General features: G+C 42.3%; 1 protein-coding gene across 2 annotated transcripts in view; it reads left to right on the top strand.

Moving 5' to 3' along the window:
* Window positions 1-19146, top strand: part of LOC126475359 (protein disulfide-isomerase TMX3) — a 181946-nt gene that overhangs the window by 24707 nt on the left and 138093 nt on the right. For both annotated transcript variants that reach the window (XM_050103173.1, XM_050103174.1), the window contains one exon: window positions 7221-7384. In XM_050103173.1, coding sequence (XP_049959130.1) covers window positions 7221-7384 — 164 coding nt within the window. The remainder of the gene's footprint in view (window positions 1-7220; window positions 7385-19146) is intronic.

The following is a 19146-nucleotide window of genomic DNA, read 5'->3' as shown; positions in this document are numbered from 1 at the left end:
TTTTCATATGTCAGCCTTCTGGACACAACCCATTTAATCTCCTCCGCTTTTTTTGTTTTTCCTTCCTCAATTGGTTTTAGAATATTTCTTCATTCCCACCATTTAAGTTACTTTATTTATATTTCGTAGTATTATTTCCACATATAATTTTCTTTTCTTCTTGGATGGTGATGATGATGATGATGATGATGATGATGATGATGATGATCATCATCATCTCTTCAAGGATTGGGCTGTTGCCTGTTTCAAAATCACAAACAAAATCATTCCCATCTTTTTTGAGGTCTTCTGATATCTCTTTTTCCATTCGATTTGTAGTTCAGGATCTTTTTTTCTGTGACCTAGTGTTCTCATGGGGTGTTGTCTCCAATCTTCATCATATTTTTGAATTTTTTCATTCATTCTTAAAAATATATTAATTCTGTTCTAATATATTTGTTTCTAATCACATCTCTTCTTGTGGAACACTTCGTCTTTCTTAGGAACCTCATTCTACTGTTTAAATGTGTAATATTTTTTTTTACTCAGCTTTCACTTCCATAGGATAACACAGTTACTGCCATTACTTTAGAGAATTTCATGATGGTTTCTTTTTGTACTTTATGGCCCAGTGTTCTGCTAATGGTACCACTGACAGCTTGGAATTTTTGTTTTCAATATCTCACTCAAAATCAAAACTTAAAGCACAGCCTAAATAAGAAATTTGAGACATTTGTTCTAAAAGTGAATTATCAAGAACAATTTTCATTGGACTGGATATTTTCCTTGGAATGCCATCATTTTTGTTTTGTTGCTAGAAATTTTAAAATTGTACGCCTTGCAAATTTTGTTCAGCTGGTATACTGATCTTTGAAGGTAATCTTCATTCTTTTGAGTAATAACAATCTCATCAGAAAACAAAAGTACATTCAGGTATTCCTCATTCATTATCTTAATTCCTTGGTTTACTTTACATTTCCATTTGCAAAGAATGAAGTCAATGTAAATATTAAAAAGGGTATGTGGCAGTCCACACCCTTGTCTAACAGCCAGGTTAATAATTATTTCTCCTGGTCGATTCCTACCTGTATTTATTACAGTAGGTGTAGTTTTGTAGACTTTTCACTACCTCTGTTAGGTGAGAAGAACATTCATATTCAAACAGCCTCTGTAGGTTATCATGGCTCACATGGTCAAAAGCCTTATTGTTGATAAAGGCCGTATGGGTGTCTATATTAAATTCTGTTTTTCTAATTGTTTTTATTGCAAACACATTGTCTATGCATGAACACCTGATTTAAATCCGTTTTGTTCTTCAGAAATAATAGCTTCTGTGATATTCTTCATCTTGATTATCTTTGAGTATAATTTGTAGCCAGTATTTAGAAGACTGGTGCCACAGTAGTTTTTACAGACATTATGTTTGCCTTATTTGAAAAGAGAGATTACTTCTGCTGTATACCAAGGGTCTGGGATCTTGCAGTTTGTCCAACAGCGCTTTATTAGTTGTAAAAGTCTTTTATCTAGTAACAATTCCCATATTTGAATAGCTCTGGATTTATATAATCTATTCCAAGTAGTTTTTCTGTTCTTCATGCCTTTTGTAGTCCATCCATAGTAATTGGATCTACTGTTTCATTGTACACCACAAGTCTATATAGCCATTGTTCATTCTTAAATGAAACAGCGTTTACGCATCATTGTAAGAAGCAGTGCCTCAGTGGCTATTCACTCAAACCGAGTGAATGCGCTAGACAGAACAGTGTGCTATTTATAGCATCAGTCCTGGCGCACGCAGCGGATGTGGACTCTTATCAGCTTGCGCAATCGCACCGGAAGTGAGTTTTCCAGCAACACGCTCCTAGTAACACCAGGTAGCGTGTTGCAGCAACGTAATTTGAATAGCGCGCCAAAAACAAGACAACCAATCAGAGAATGAGCTTGACATCTATTGAGCAGCCCAGAGAGCATCCCCGAGAGCATCCCAGAGTGCCCCAGAGAGCTAAAACACCAAGAAGAATCGCTTCTCGGCTTTTGGCAAGATCAATGTGTAGTATTTGTGGCCCTTAAAAGGGCCGTTTTTGAGAACTGCCTTCAATGATTATATAAAGTACAATCACCCACAATGCGACAATCTTCCAAAGAAGAAGGACCACTAGCCTTGACCCATAAGTGAACACTACAATCGGAATTAATCTTACAACGTCTACGACAAGACAAAGGCAAACTCCCGTGCCGTAAAAGGTAGGAACCCTCACTAGCAATAATAATCTCTGAAACAGGTATAGTACGGTAAGCTAAGATTTCACGAGTTTCAAAGGATTCCAATTCTCTGATTGGTTGTCTTGTTTTTGGCGCGCTATTCAAATTACGTTGCTGCAACACGCTACCTAGTATTACTAGGAGCGTGTTGCTGGAAAATTCACTTCCGGTGCGATTGCGCAAGCTGATAAGAGTCCACATGTTCAGTGAGACAGTGTCTTTTTCTTCCTTGTTGAGGGCTTTTGTGACCTTGTATACACATTGCTGTCTATTGTGTACAGCATGTTCTAAGACACTTATGAATAAGTCCCTTTATTTGTTTTGCAGCATTCCTTTTTATTTTGTACATTTTACAACCTTATGTTTTTGTCTGTAGAAACTTCAAATAAGCTATTCATTTTTCTTTAATGTTTCTTTAATTTCTGTGTTCCAAATTCTGAATCGCTTTTTCCCACCTCTCTTCTTCCTTTTACCAAGTGCTTCAGTGATACAGGTTTTGATATTATTTCATTCTATATCAATGTCTTCATTCGCTGGTGGTGAAGCAAGCTTTTCATGGAGTCTGTAGTGATAATGTTTCCTAATACTATATTCCAACAGGAGATGTTCTTTGAACAACTCATGTTGTGGCTTCTTGTGGAGTTTGTCTTCTTCCATTTTGTAGTAGCCTTATCTTTCTGCTTAAAAGGAAGTGCTCACTACCTATGTCGCTGTCTCTCCTCCTTATTCTTCACCATCTTTATTTTCCACTCTGGTCTCTCTTCCATTATCAGTAAACTTAAGCTGGCAAAGTGCTTAATGGTGTAATAATTGTTTTGAAACTCTTATATCTTTAGTGCAAGTCTTGGATTATCATTAAAAATAATTAAGATGTAGTATTAAGTCTTTGTGCTGCTCACTGGAGGAATATTACAGCTCACAAATATTTTTTATTTGTATTGAAAGGTCATTTTCATCAGACAAACAAATGCCACTAATTTGTAGATGAAACAGAATATGGGCTACATTGTCAAGCCTGTTATTAATTTTGATATAATACTGCTACAAGTGGTGAAATGTGACTTGTCTTAGTAATTTAGAATTTGTGGAATTATTAGGAAGAAAAAGAACAAATTTTTATTTAACACACATGTCTGCCAAAGTGTGCCGTGGGTGCAGCCAGATTTTCTCCACGACTTATTGTTCATTAGTAGCACTAAGAGTATCCCTTCCTGTGACAGTTGATGAGGGAGAGGATTAGTGTCAGTTGATGATGGAAAGGATTACTGTATCAGAAAGTGTCATCTTTTGGTTGATGTAGTTCCTCTTATTTTTGTGCTTGCTAAGAAACTCTGGAGAGGAATTCCACCTTACGGAAGACACAATTTTATAGATTTGTTACCCAAACATGTTTCAGGACTTTTGTCCTTTCCTCCATGGGTTTTTTGTGTACTTTGTGTGTGAAAAATTATTATTACATGTTAAACTCTTGTGTAGGTGATATGAATTTTTAGCTCTTAAGTATTTAGATTTGCGTAGGAGCAGTTTTTAGGTGTCAAATATTTTACATTATTCTACAAACAATGGAAAATCGAGGATGGAATGTAACAGTATTATGAAAAGGGAAGTTGCTGCTCACCATATAGCGGAGATGCTGAGTCGCAGATAGGCACAACAAAAATACTGTCACAAATCACACACACACACACACACACACACACACACACACACACACACACACACACACACACACACACACACACTCACTCTCTCTCTTTCTCTCTCTCTCTCTCTCTCTCTCGACTGCAGTCTCAGACAACTGAAACCACACTGCGAGCAGCAGCACCAGTGCATGATGGGAGTGCTGACTGGGTGGGGGTAAGGGGGAAGCTGGGGTGGGGAGGGGGAGGGGGAGGGATAGTGCGGTGGGGATGGTGGACAGTGAAGTGCTGCAGGTTAGACAGAGGGCTGGGGAGAGGTAGGGAAAGGGGGGGGGGTAGTGGAAAAGGAGAGAAGTAAAAAGACTGAGTGTGATGGTGGAATGACAGCTGTATAGTGCTGTAGTGGGAATAGGGAAGGGGCTAGATGGGTGAGAACAGTGACTAATGAAGGTTGAGGCCAGGAGCGTTATGGGAACATAGGATGTATTGCAGGGAGAGTTCCCACCTGCGCAGTTCAGGAAAGCTGGTTTTGGTGGGAAGAATCCATATGGCACTGATTGTGAAGCAGTCATTGAAATGAAGGATGTCATGTTTGGCAGCTTGTTCAGCAACAGGATGGTCCACTTGTTTCTTGGCTACAGTTTGTCGTTGGCCATTCAGTTGACAGACAGCTTGTTGGTTGTCATGGCCACATAGAATGCAGCACAGTGGTTGCACCTTAGCTTGTAGATCACATGACTGGTTTCGCTGGTAGCCCTGCCTATGATGAGATGGGTGATGTTTGTGACCGGACTGGGGTAGGTGTTGGTGGGAGGATGTATAGGACAGGTCTTGCATCTAGGTCCATTACTGGGGTATGAGTCACAAGGTAAGGGATTGGGAGCAGGGGTTGTGTAAGGATAGACAAGTATATTGTGTAATTTCAGTGGATGGCGGAATACCACTGTGGGAGGGGTGGGAAGGATAGTGGGCAGGACATTTCTCATTTCAGGGCATGATGAGAGGTGATCGAAACCCTGGCAGAGGATATAATTCAGTTGCTCCAGTCCTGGGTGGTACTGCATTATGAGGGGAGTGCTCCTCTGTGGCAGGACGGTGGGACTTTGGTAGATGGTGGGAAGGCCTCTGGCCACAGAGGAACATCCCCCTCGTAACCCAGTATCTCCCAGGACTGGAGCAACTGTATTATATCCTCTGCCAGGGTTTTGACTACCTCTCGTCGTGCCCTGAAATGAGAAATGTCCTGCCCACTATCCTTCCCACAGTTTTATTCCACCATCCACGGAACCTACACAATATGCTTGTCCATCCTTACACAACTCCTGCTCCCCCTTACCTCATGGCACAGACCCCTGTAATAGACCTAGATGCAAGACCTGTCCTATACATCCTCCCACCATCACCTTCTTCAGTCCGGTCACAAACATCACCCATCCCATCATAGGGGGCTACCAGTGAAACCAGTCATGTGATCTACAAGCTAAGCTGCAACCACTGTGCTGCGTTCTATGTGGCCATGACAACCAAAAAGCTGTCTGTCAACGTTAATGGCTGCTCACAAACTGTGGCCAAGAAACAAGTGGACCACCCTGTTGCTGAACATGCTGCCAAACATGACACCCTTCATTTCAATGACTGCTTCACAATCTGTGCCATATGGTTTCTTCCCACCAACACCAGCTTTTCTGAATTGTGCAGATGGGAACTCTCTCTGCAATACAGCCTATGTTCCTGTAACATTCCTGGCCTCAACCTTCATTAGTCACTGTCCTCACCCACCCAGCCCCTTCCCTGTTCCACTTCAGCACTACACATCCATCATTACACCATCACACTCAGTCTTTCTACTTCTCTCCTTTCCCACTACTCCCCCCCTCCCCACCTCTCCCCTGGTGTGTACACGCGTGAGCGTGTGCTTGTGTGCTTGTGCGTGTGTCTACATCTATTGTTGATGAAGGCCTTAATGGCTGAAAGCTTTATTTGTGGCTATCTTTTTGTTGTGCCTACCTGCGACTCAGCATCTCAGCTATATGGTGAGTAGCAACTTTCCTTTTCATAATACTGTTGCATTATTCTTCTCATGTTAGATGGTTGAGCAATATCACTGAGTTGAGGCACTGTATGTTGTTCACTTACACTGGGCTCAAAGATTTAGGTCTAGGATTCTAAATTTGGAAACAATTTGGGTATGTATTTGTTCACTCACCTCATGTACGACAGCTTGTCATCTTCAAATGACGAAACTTCTTGTAATTTTTTGTTTTTTGTTCATTTCAGACTGAGAATCGCTATGTATTGCATTATGTAATGTATCTTCAACATTTCGCAGCCCTGTCAGCAACTGTATAAATATTAATTTTAATAATCAACAGCCTCAGTTGCACCGTTTACCTAGAATTTACCTAGGTTTCAGTTGGGATAACCCAACCTTCTTCAGAATAACAGTAACTACCCTTTGTCCATAGTGGACATTGCCAAGCTAAAACTACAAATCCATAAATTATTGTCAGACTATAATACTTATCTGGAACTGCCTCGGCCCCACTCTGCAACTGCAATGCGGGAGCCACGAGTGCTGTACTGGAGTTCCAGTCTGACGATAATTTATGGATTTGTAGTTTTAGCTTGACGATGTCCACTATGGATAAACGGTAGTTACTGTTATTATTCTGAAGAATGTTAGGTTATCCCGAGTGAAACCTAGGTAAGCGGTGCAACTGAGGCTGTTGATTATTAAAATTAAAATTATGTAGTGTGTTGCTTATGCTTTTCTATTTTTTTATGTCGTAGTCTTGCTTTCCTTATTTGTATTGTGTTAAAACACTTATTTCCTTTGATGTACTTAGTTCTTGCTGTTACTCATGCATTTTGATAAAATTTATCATAAACACTTCCCAAACATGAAATGAAACAAATTAACCTCATATAGCTATAGCAACACATGAAACGAATGCAGAAACCTTGTACTTTGTTGATAAATTACATCAAATTAAAAGAAAATCATAAGTTCTGAGAGTTTAGGTTTTTTCTTTGATAGACTTCAGTGACATCCTCTTCTGATGTAAGACTACTGTGTATTGAAATTTTTACTGAATGCTGATTCAACAAACAACCTTTTTTGTTCAGTTTTTGGGGTTGAGTAATGCTGAATTTAAGTAATTTTTTTCTCACTTGTAACTACTAGATTAGTCACAACTGTAGTTAACAAGAAAATTCTCTCTCTCTCTCTCTCTCTCTGTGTGTGTGTGTGTGTGTATGTGTGTGTGTGTGTGTGTGTGTGTGTGTGTGTGTGTGTTGGTTGAATGTAACATTTCATGTCATCATTTTCTATTGCCGCAGTTCTACGCACCTTGGTGTGCTCATTGCAAACGCCTTGAGCCAATATGGGCACATGTGGCTCAAGCACTCCATAACACAAACATCCGTGTAGGACGAGTCGATTGTACGAGATTCACAGGGATGGCTACTGAATTTGGCATTGCTGGTTTCCCAACCATTTTATTGTAAGTAATCTGAGTTATGCTTTCAAAATAGTACTAAATAATTGAATAAATTAAATTAATTAGATATTTAATTAATAAATTAGAATTGTAAATTATGACAATTGCCCCAAAGCAATAGTCTTCCAGTGTCAATAGTATACAAAAGCTAGAAAGGTTTCTTTTGGTATGCAGAAGTGAGCAAACTGGTTCTTATTGACAGTATTCTAACAGATGTAAAGGAATGATTGGAACCAAACAACCATTATTTACTAAAAAAGAAATGCTCTGTGAAGACCCTTGCATTGTGTCAGTTCAATAAAATGATCATTGGTTTCTTGCTGCATGATATTGCAGTGTGAGTGTGAAATTTTGGAAAGGCTAAACTCTTTCCAACTTCTGTCAAGGTGCAGGTGTTTCACAGTGAGTCTCCTCACAAAGTTTTCAGTGGGAAGCATTTAAACCCCATAGCAGTCATTCCACAACAGTTTAAAAATGGCTTGACCAATTGTTTATTGGCTAGCAACTGTCCAGTGCAAGTTGTTGCCTCTCCTGTCTCATTGATTTAAAGGTTGGTAGCCAAGCTGTGCTGACAGCAAAACCATTATCATGACTGAGATTCATTGGCACTTGTATCTCAATTGACTCCTTAATAATGCTGTCCTAGAAAGCATTAGCTGAGCAGACGACACTTTTTTTCTGAAATCAGGCATGTGCTTTACCATAAAGCTGTGCATTGTCAGTGTATGAGGGGGTACTCCCCCCCCCCCCCCCAAAAAAAAAAAATTGCCATGAGCAGTGCTTACATATGCATTTCTGCCACTAGGTGTGTGTAACACAACTCATTTCTGGTTCAGTGCTGCCTGTGTTGTCGACCAGGCTTGTTCTGCTCAACTGCAGTGACTGTTGTAGCTAGTGCTATTTTGTTCTTGTTTCATTTTTTATGATGGTAAGTTTGAGTGAACAACATGCAGCTGTGAAGTTTTGTTTTCTACTCAGTAAAATGCCGCTGAAACTGTTAAAATGTTGAAAATAGCTTACCAAGATCATGCTATGGGAAAAACTCAAGTGCACGAGTTGTTTGCTTGATTTAAAAATGGCGATGTGTCAGTTGATGACAAACCTCGTTCTGGACGTCCATCAGTTGCTGAATCAACAAAAATATTGAAAAAATTAGAGAGCTTGTGCTCACAGACTGTTTTAAGAAGATTGCGCAACAGTGTTAGTCGAAAAAGACTTGATTTGTGTCAGACATGAGACTGGCTCCTCCATCATGGCGACGCACCTGCATACACTGCCACCTCTGTTAGACAGTTTTTGGCTAAATACGGCATAGTTCCGCTGCCCCATGCACTTACTCACTTGACCTGGCTCCGTGTGACTTTCTTGTTCCTAAGCTTTGAAAAGAGGCATGGAAAGACACTGATTTGACAACACTGAAGAAGTCAAGAAAAAACAACAGGGAGGAGCTGTCAGCCTTTTCTAAAGATGACTACAAGAATGTTTCGAACATTGGAAGCACCGATGGGACACATGTATTAGTTGTAATGGAAGGGATAAGGTTGTTTTGGAAACACTTTAAAAACATATAGCTTTTAAAAAATAATTCCTGTTTTCCTTGGATACCCCCTGTGGATTTATTTTACATTTCAGGTATCTTCAGTGTAGTATAGGGAGAGACAGTGCTGCATTTGTCACTCGAGATTTTCCTCATTTGTACAAAATTTGATGGACCCCAGATGTATGGAGTTCAAGGTTATCTTTCACCCTCTCAGAAGGTAGAAGGTTCCTTATTTTTGCAGGTAGTTGAAATATGGACTTGTTGACTTTCTTAGATGGAGCTCAGTAGAGACCTGTGGAGGCTGCACCAGTGTACAGCCAGTCTGGCCTTGGCAACCAGAAACTGTGGTCATGTGAGTGAGTTGCATTTGCTTGAATCCAAAAGTGTACTTGTTTGACAGTCATTTTGTTGTGCTTGTCTGCAACTCAGTATCTCTGCTATATGGTGAGTAGTAATCTATCCTTTTCATAATATTGTAGAAGTGCTTAGGTGGACAAGACACTGTCTTCAGTGATACCTCTTTGAATTCTACCATCTGAAAGTCCATAGTGGCAGGTGTTTGAGCTGAGTACACAGCAACCCCATCAACTTGTCCATAGTAGTTTCAATCATGTAGAAAGTTTGATGTTGTTGTTGTTGTTCAGCATTGATGTAACAAGTTTATCTTGCAAAAAAAAAATTGTTATTCCAGCAAAACAAGCATCTCTTTGAGCAGAACTCTTGTGAATAATGAAACATCAGAACACAATAATATATCACCTGGATCTATTTTAATGGTTTTTAGTAACAAATGGTGCTGAGATTCTGGTGATTTTGTACACCTAGTGTCTATCACATTCCATGTGAATGTTGAAAACCTTACATCTGACAATTTTTGGCAGCTCCTTCAGCAATTCCTACTTCCTTGGGACCTCCCTGATGGAAGATGTCACTTGGCGGGCCACCAAAATTGCTGCAACTATTAAAGACCACAGTCGTGCCCTCCAATACTACAAATCTCTCGACCACTTCCTGGCTTTTATAAACGGTTTTGTGGCTGGGCCCACTATGTAATTAAATGTCAGAAATGGATTTGTTGCGAACAATTTTATGCTGCCATATGGCCGCATGCTCCCTCCTTGCAAGTAGGGGAAAACTAGGGCACATTTTTGGGAGCTGTGCTCCTTTTAGGTGTACTAGCAGTTTCCGTTAATGATGTTATCCTCACCAGGCCAGATTCTGTTGCTGAGCATTTTGGCACCACCACATCCTTGCCATCTTTCATGAGTGGGACCTCTGTGGCTTGCTCCCGATTTTTATCCAAAACCTTATTTCATGTCACACTTTTCAAGTACAGGTTGATGCCTCCCGTACACCTCCAATCTGCAGTAGAATGGGGTTCTGTTTTGTCTCCCCCTCTTCTTTTTAGGGGAATTCAATTTTATGGTGGCAGTGTGGTACCTACAGTGTCCCCCTTTTTGTATGCCAATGATTTTTGCATTTATTTTTGTTTGTCCAGTATGGGAATTACTGAACCCAGACTGCCGGGAGCAATTTGCAAAGTGCAATCTTGGGCTGTTACTCATGCCTTCGAGTTTTCTGTCAAAACTTGCATTATGTATTTCTGATTGCCACACGGTGCATCTCCATCCAGATCTCTATCTTGATGGCCAGGCCCTTAAGGTGGGGGACTCTCAGCATTTTTTGGGATTGGTCTTTGATGCCTGTTTGACATGGCTTCCCCATCTTCGTCAACTAAAGCAGACATGTTAATAGCACCTCAACACTTTTCGGTGCTTCAGCAGTACCAACTGGGTGTGGACCACTCTACTCTGCTACAGCTCTACGCAACACTAATGCAGTCCTGTCTATATTATAAGAGTCCTGCATACTGCTCGGCATCGCCTTTGATGTTATAGATGCTGGAGCTAGTACACCATTGTGGGATATGACTGGCAACTGGCACCTTTTGGACTAACCCCATGATCAGCTTCCTAGTGGGGACAGGGGATTCCACTATTGTGGGTTCTGCACCAACAACAGTTAACTGCTTACGTGTTGTGCATCTGCTGCTCACCGGAGCACCCTGACTGCAGTCTCTTGTTTTCAGATACAGAGATTCGTTTCCCACAACAGTGGACCAGGCCTGCAGTTATGATTGCCATCCACATTTGGTCCCTTTTTTCAGAAATCCAGCTCTTTCCTGTACCATTTCCTCTCAGGGTTCGCTCGCATACATCATTGATGCATTCTCTGTCCACAGTTCTGTCATGACCCGTCACAAGTTGCAAAATGTTTGGCTCCACCTGATGCCCCTCACCACCAGTTCTTCTCCAGTCTCAGCGTGTTTCATGGTTGAGAAGTAATCTGTACTGATGTCTCGATGGTTGCCGCTCACACCGGCTTTTCTTACATTTGTGTGGGAGATAATGAACTCTGATCCTTCCTGGTTGGCTGCAGTGTTTTCACTGCATTTCACTGCAGAGTTCGTAGCAACCTCTCATGCCATTGAGCATATCTGTCCCTACACTGGTGAGTCCTCCCTCATCTGTAGGACAACTCCTTGACTAGTTTACAAGCTCTTGACCAATATTACCTCTGCCATTCCGTGGTCCTGGCTATCCAGGATTCCCTTTTTCTCTCACACAATGGCACTTTGTGGTTTTTCTCTGGATGCCAGGTCATGTTGAGGTCCCAGGGAATAAAGTTGTTGACAGGCTGGCCAAATTGGCTGCTGACAAGCAATCTATTGAGATTGTTGTTCCAGCACTTGACTTTTGATCAGTATTATGTCACCAAGTTCCAAGTATTTGGAATATGGAATGCCGTACTCTGTCTTTGCTGAACAAACTACAGGCGATAAAGGAGACCACAAATTTGTGGAGGTCCTCCATGTGGGCCTCTCATGAGGACTCCATCATCCTTTGCCAACTCTGCATCGGCCATACATGATTTACTCATGGTTATCTCCTCCATCACAAGGATCCACCCTACTATCATTGTGGTGCCGTTTGAGTGTGATCCACATCTTTCTGGACTGTCCTAACCTAGCCACCCTGTAGCACACACTTAATCTTCCCGACTTTCAACCCCTGCTGTTAGCAGACAATGTCTCAGTAGCTGACCTGGTTTTACAGTTTATTTGTAAAGGGGGTTTCTGTCACCCTCTCTAAGAGAGGGCACCTCAGCCTTGTCACCCCATTTAGGGGTTGGCAGGACATCCTGTTGTCTCCTCTGCCCCAACAGGGCAATGGTTGTTTGGCTTGGTAATCTGCCCCAGCCTGCGCCTTACCCATCCTTTTGCTCTTCTACCCATCTCATGTGTTCTGTCTGACCTGGTTTTCCTCCCCAGCTTTCTTGTGCTTCTCTCATCCTGTCCATGTTGCTAGTGTTTACTATGTATTGTTGAGTGGGTTGCCTCAGGTAAGTGGCAGAGGGGGTCGTATGTCCCCTGTCGCAGTTCCTGTCTTTGAGGATGTCTGGCTTGTCCCTGGATGGTGCATCTTGCTCACCTTCCTTCCTTTCCCCCTTTTTTTCCTTCTTGTTCTCTTTTCTTGTATTTGTTGAGCTTCGATAGACCTTCAGGTTTTATTTTCTTGACTGTCGTGCACTAGGTCCTTCTTTTATTTATAGTTTTGTTTACTTGTCTGTTCCAGTTATCAAGGACTCACGAACTTGTTTTGTCCCTTTAATCATTAAACTTACCAACCAGCATCTGACAAATGGAGTGATGTGTCTGTCTACATTGCACAGAACACATACACAATGTAAGTCTTGGACAGGAAAATAACTATGCATTTACTGAGAGCAGCATAACAGAAAACGTGTTCAGTTCCAGAAAGATGTCTGTCATCTGCTCAGCTAAAAGCTTCTGGACTAGCATTATTAAATAGGCAATCTAAATACAAGCCCATATCACATAAGAATTTTGTGATCTGGGATGCAAATGGTGGTGAATCTTGTTGAGATACGTATTTTACCCTCATCAAGTCTTTGCAACCTGTGTTTCAGGCAATAACATGAGGAGACAGCAGTCTTCTGTAGTGCAGTTACTCGATGTGGCATGGGCTCAATAAGTTGTTGGAAGTCTCCTTCAGAAATATTGAGCCGTGAAAGTGTTTCCAGTGCAGGATATTGTGCTCAAACTGACCTCTCAATTATGCCCCATAAATTTTTGATGGGATTCATGTCGTATGATCTGGGTGGTCAAATCATTCACTCGAATTGCCCAGAATATTCTTCAAACCAATCACGACTCCTGTTGATATGGTGCATTGCGATCCATAAAAATTCAATCGTTGCTTGGGAACATGAAGTCCATGAATGGCTGAAAATGGTCTCCAAGTAGCCAAACATAACCATTTCCAATCAATGATCAGTTCAGTTGGACCAGAGGACCCAATCAATTCTGCGTAAACACGGCCTATAGTGTTACAGAGCCACCAGCAAGCTACACAGTGCCTTGTTGACAACTTGGGTCCATGGCTTCGTGGGCTCTGTGCCACACTCAAACCTACCATCAGCTCTTACCTACTGAAATCTGGACTCATCTGATGAGTCCATGTTTTTCCATTTGTCTAGGGTCCAACTGATGGGGTCATGACCCCAGGAGAGGTTTTGCAGGCAATGTCATGCTGCTAGCAAAGGCACTCACATAGCCCTGCTTCTGCCATAGCCCATTAACACTGGCCACATTGTTCTAATGGGTACATTCATTGTCTGTCCCATATTGATTTCTGCAGTTATTTCATGCAGTGTTGCATGACTATTAGGACTGACAACTCTATGCAAACATCGCTGCTCTCAGTAGTTAAGCGAAGGCCATTATGGTGATAGTTTATGCCTGGAATTTGGTTTCTCAGCACACTCTTGACACTGGATCATGGAAAATTGTATTCCTTAACAATTTCCGAAATGGAATGTTCCATGCGTCTAGCTCCAACAACCATTCTGCATCAAAGCCTGTCAACTACTGTCATATGGCCATGATATGCCTGAAACTTTTTCGCATTGATCACTTCAGTACAAATGACAGCCCTGCCAATGCACTACACTTTTATACCTTGTGCACACTATACTACCACCATCTGTATATGTTCATATCACTATCCCATGACTTTTGTTGCCTTGGTGTGTATCCAGTGTGTTTGAAATATTTGCACAATGTTCATTCTCAGACATGTTAGTGTGTTCATGGTGGCAGAGGTCATGCATAACTGGTCTGTGAAGAGTAGTGTAGTTTTTAATAACCAAGAGATGCTTGGCAGTCGTGTATGTTATCATATTGAGGACATTTCTTATTGACTGATGACAGAAGTTTTACAGTGTTTGTAAGGAAGCAGTAAATATCACATCACAACCAAGTCCAAAAATTTTTGTTGGCAGTGAGATGAAGACGAACTGTGGAGTAAGCATTCCTAATGTGCACAAGTCAGCCATGCAACTTGGTACTGTTTACAACATTACCTCTGATAATCTTAAGTACTTGAAAATTGGTTTTGTTTCCAATTGATTCCTCATATACTGACAGCAACTAAAGAAATGTACCTAGGTCTCACTCCACCAGATTCACTGTAAAAATTAGAGTAGTATAATCTCAGTGGAATTTCGTAGCAATAATAGTAAATGTGGTACTTTGGCTTTGAGACAGAACGGATACCTTCCAGCACACAGTGAAAGAATTATAGCTCACCCAATTCACAGTAATTCAAAACATAGCATTCTGTTAGACAGATCCTTCAATAAACATTGAACCAAACTTTAATGATGTCATCTTTGTCATTATTCTGGAAAAAAAATCTGCCTTTTCCGGACAGAAGCATAAACAACTGAAAAGAAGCCTCATTCTCTCTTAATTGTGGCACACTTGATATTGAGTAAATCATGATATGATCAAAATTCTAGGAATTATAACTATTAAACAAGGGTTGGGGCAAATGTTTTTCTTCATTTGCAGATATGTGAATGGATTACAAACTGCTAGTTTGTTGTGTGGAACCTATGCCAGCATTGTGTGTGTTCATCACATGTGGCTATGTGAGTGCAGGTAGTAGCAGAGAGTGCACTACGACATCAGCTGTGTGGCAGGCGTCATGTGAGACAGAAGTGTCGCACAGCCAAATAGTATTAGAGTGAAGAATAAAATTTTTGAGCATCCTGAAACAGCATCCAGGCGTAGTGCGCCCGCCTGGTATGCAACAGTTGCATAATGAGTATAAAAACTCAGGGGAACCAGAACAAAAACAAGTAAGGATCACATTCCCACAGGCTGTGCAAGAGAAAGCATCAGAACACCCGTTTTGGTACCAGGACATAATTGCAAAGGAGTTGTAATGATATTCTGTTAATTAGGCAGCATGTAGTACCTGCATCTAAAGACTATGCAAGAATGCCTTTAATGCTACATACCTTTTGTAAAAGAATTCTCTGAAGCTCTGAAACCAAACATTAGTCAGGCAGAGAATGCTAAAAGGCTCAAAAAATTGGAGCACATTCTGTCATCAGTAGATGGGGAATCATGTCGTTGACCACCATGTAGCCTTCCCGTTCCTTCCACTCAGTGCTCAGTCTGGTCATTCTGTCTGTATCATCGATTCATTGATACTGATGAAAGGCCAGCTCTGTTAGTTGCAGGATGACCTGTTGACATACAGTGAAGTGTTGCCACATGCTGCCGGTTGCTCCGTGTCGCTGTTTGGACTTTTGCCCTCTTGCCATTACAACTACTATCAGTTGAGGGTATAGAGATATCTGGGGACAAGCCTAAGCACAACTATGATTAACGAGAGTGCTGAGGCTTCAGTGGACTTCCAGTCATGCATGCTAGGATGTGGGGACACTCTGGATTTAGCTCCATCTGGCATGAGACTTTGGAACTGACTGCGTAAAACACCCGGGGCAATGATCACAAATTCCACAATGCCTCTGGATGCTTTCCTGATACTTGGACACAGCATGGCTGTTACTAGGCCACTCTGAGAAAGATACTAAATCACTGTAAAACTCTCGGCAATAATTGGTTGTTAATTTCATGCCGTCTCATTGACGAGTTGGGTATATCCACTGAACTCTGACAATTTGGAGTCAGAAGTGTTTGTGACAGCTGCTGCCATGGTAGAGAAGCCGCACCTGCACATCTGCACCAGTGTCTGTATATATGCAGATGGATATGTGTGTATGCGCGAGTGTATACCTGTCCCTTTTTCCCCTAAGGCAAGTCTTTCCGCTCCCGGGACTGGAATGACTCCTTACCCTCTCCCTTAAAACCCACATCCTTTCATCTTTCCCTCTCCTTCCCTCTTTCCTGATGAAGCAACCGCGGGTTGCGAAAGCTTGAATTTTGTGTTTGTGTTTGTTAGTGTCTCTATCAACATACCAACGCTTTTGTTGGGTAAGTTACAACATCTTTGTTTTTAGATATATTTTTCCCACGTGGAATGTTTCCCTCGGGTGTTACAAAAAGGTGCGGCCAAACTTTCAGGAAACATTCCTCACACACAAATAAAGAAAAGATGTTATGCGGACATGTGTCCGGAAATGCTTAATTTCCATGTTAGAGCTCATTTTAGTTTGGCAGTATGTACTGTACTTCCTCAATTCACCGCCATGATTTCATACAGGATACTCTACCTGTGCTGCTAGAACATGTGCCTTTACAAGTACGACACAACATGTGGTTCATGCACGATGGAGCTCCTGCACATTTCAGTCGAAGTGTTCGTACGCTTATCAACAACAGATTCTGTGACCGATGGATTGGTAGAGGTGGACCAATTCCATGGCCTCCACGCTCTCCTGACCTCAACCCTCTTGACTTTCATTTATGGGGGCATTTGAAAGCTCTTGCCTATGCAACCCCGGTACAAAATGTAGAGACTCTTTGTGCTCGTATTGTGGACGGCTGTGATACAATACGCCATTCTCGAGGGCTGCATCAGCGCATCAGGGATTCCATGGGACGGAGGGTGGATGCATGTATCCTCGCTAACGGACGACATTTTGAAAATTTTCTGTTGCTGTGTGTTTCCATTCCATGATTAATGTGATTTGAAGAGAAGTAATAAAATGAGCTCTAACATGGAAAGTAAGCGTTTCCGGACACATGTCCACATAACATATTTTCTTTCTTTGTGTGTGAGGAATGTTTCCTGAAAGTTTGGCCGTACCTTTTTGTAACACCCCGATTCAGAAATAGATTTGCTATGGTGTCTTCCCCTCTGACATTAAGTGTTACGAATGTGTGGACTGGGGGCGGGGAGTAAAGAAGTAGTGTTGCCAGTTGCAGTGTTTCGTGTGTGATGAGATTGTATATAAGGCACATGACTGCAAAAGTAGGAAGCAGGATAAACTGAATTATAGGAAGCATTCATCAAATGCAGATGGGTGTTACGTAACCACTGAATGTCATTCCAAGTAAATCAGTGTACTGTGAGAATGTGGTGCACAGATGGAGTTTTGTTTGCTTGGCACAGTAAATAATGAGGAACAGAAGTTCTTGGTGGACACGGGTGGAAATTTGTCGGCACTGTTAGTGTGAACCTTTTGGATAGAAAGAGACTGCCATCTCCAAGGGCCAGGTTATGTGGAGTGGGTAATGATGAGGTGGAATCATTGGGAACAAAACTACTCACCATTAATAGTGGGGCTAAGAATTTTAAGGAGTATATGGAAGGATTGCCACACATTGATGAAAGGTACTTCACAAATCTCGGACATGATTTCCAGTTGAGACTGGTGGAACTTTGTTTGCACGGGGGGGGGGGGGGGGGGGGGGGGGGGGTAGGTGCTAGTGAAACAATGTTGCCAGATGTGCCTGTCATAGTGTTACTAGCTAAATTACGTGCAAGTATGTTACAGGTTAATTTGTTGGATAACTTACCAGCACGTATAGGAAAATTGCTGTAGGTTACTGTAGGTTTTGTGTTGTTACCACTGTTGAGTCTAGTACCAGGGGAAGCCAGGGAGAGGATGTTGTTTGGTGGCTGGTATCATCTTCTATGACACAAACTGCACGCATGTATTAACAAGGTTCTTTATTTACCAAGAATAAGAAAGCTACTTATCTTTAAACTAGTCCATGTGTTATGGTACAAACTCTTCCATAATAATCTACGTTAGGCTCACTGCTGGTGAAGGAAAAGTCCTGCTATGTGCACTGCTCTGGTCACTAGGTACTGACTAACTCTGACCTAGAGATGACGATTTTGACTGACTGGGACTGCAACTCCGACTGTGACTTACTGGGTGACTGTCTGTGACTGACTGGGCCCTCCAGTCAACGGTGATGATCTAAATACTGGTGGTTGAGAATGTGTTGGCGGTATGCTGCTTGCGAGTCTGTCTTTGGCCTCTCTCCTGGTAGGCACACTTGATTCTGCACCGATCGATCTTCTTGCAACCTCTTTGCTGACCGATGCGCTGGCGACAGCTTACACCAGTACTCTTACTTACCCCCCCCCCCCCCCCCCCCCCCCCCCCCCCCCCTGAAATGCTGCACCGTTGTTGCTTAGGGAGGTTGCGAACAACAGTGGGGAGGGAAACAGGACGCTGGGTGTAGAGATGAATCGTAGCTGAGGCTAAACTCAAATATGAAAGACTAAACCCTGTTCCCATGCTATCTTCTTATGCTGCTACCATGACGGCGTCGCCATCGATGATGCCATTATGCTCATCATCTAAGGTTACTCCAGTGGGCCCTCAGGGCTGCTCATCTTCCTCCCTCCTCCAGTTGGCTGGGGGCACGTCTTCTTCCGTTGCTCCCAATGTATCTACTTCAGGAGCAAGGCCCCCCCCAAACCCAGGCGACATCAGTCCCCTCCCTCCAGCTGGAGAAGCAACAGCCTCCTCCGGCTCCTCTTGTGTGGAAGGGGTCCATTGGTACCCTCTCACCCAAGTTCTCCTCTAATGCCACAGTGGACAATCGCCAGTGGCTAAAGGAGCCAAAAGCTGCTGGACGAAGAGCTTCAGTATTCCTCCATGCCTGAAGCTACTTCGGAGAAGTCATCCTAGCAAGCCCCTAAAGAGAAGCGAGAGGGTAAACAAACAAAGAAGAAGGCTAAGAAACGAGACCCTCGTGTGGCCCCAACACCACCACTCCCTACCAATACTGCATCTGTGGATAAGGTGGAAATCTTAACATCCCCTGAGGACCTGGATCTCACTGATGCCTCACCTGCAATGGGAGTGGATATAAATACTCAATCGGTGGCAGCAGGTGACTCTGAGGTGTAACCTGCTCCCTGCAAGC

Source organism: Schistocerca serialis, chromosome 4 (genome assembly GCF_023864345.2).
Source record: "Schistocerca serialis cubense isolate TAMUIC-IGC-003099 chromosome 4, iqSchSeri2.2, whole genome shotgun sequence".
Lineage (NCBI taxonomy): Eukaryota > Metazoa > Arthropoda > Insecta > Orthoptera > Acrididae > Schistocerca > Schistocerca serialis.
Note: the sequence above shows the minus strand (reverse complement) of the source record. Positions and strands in the feature narration are given on the sequence as shown.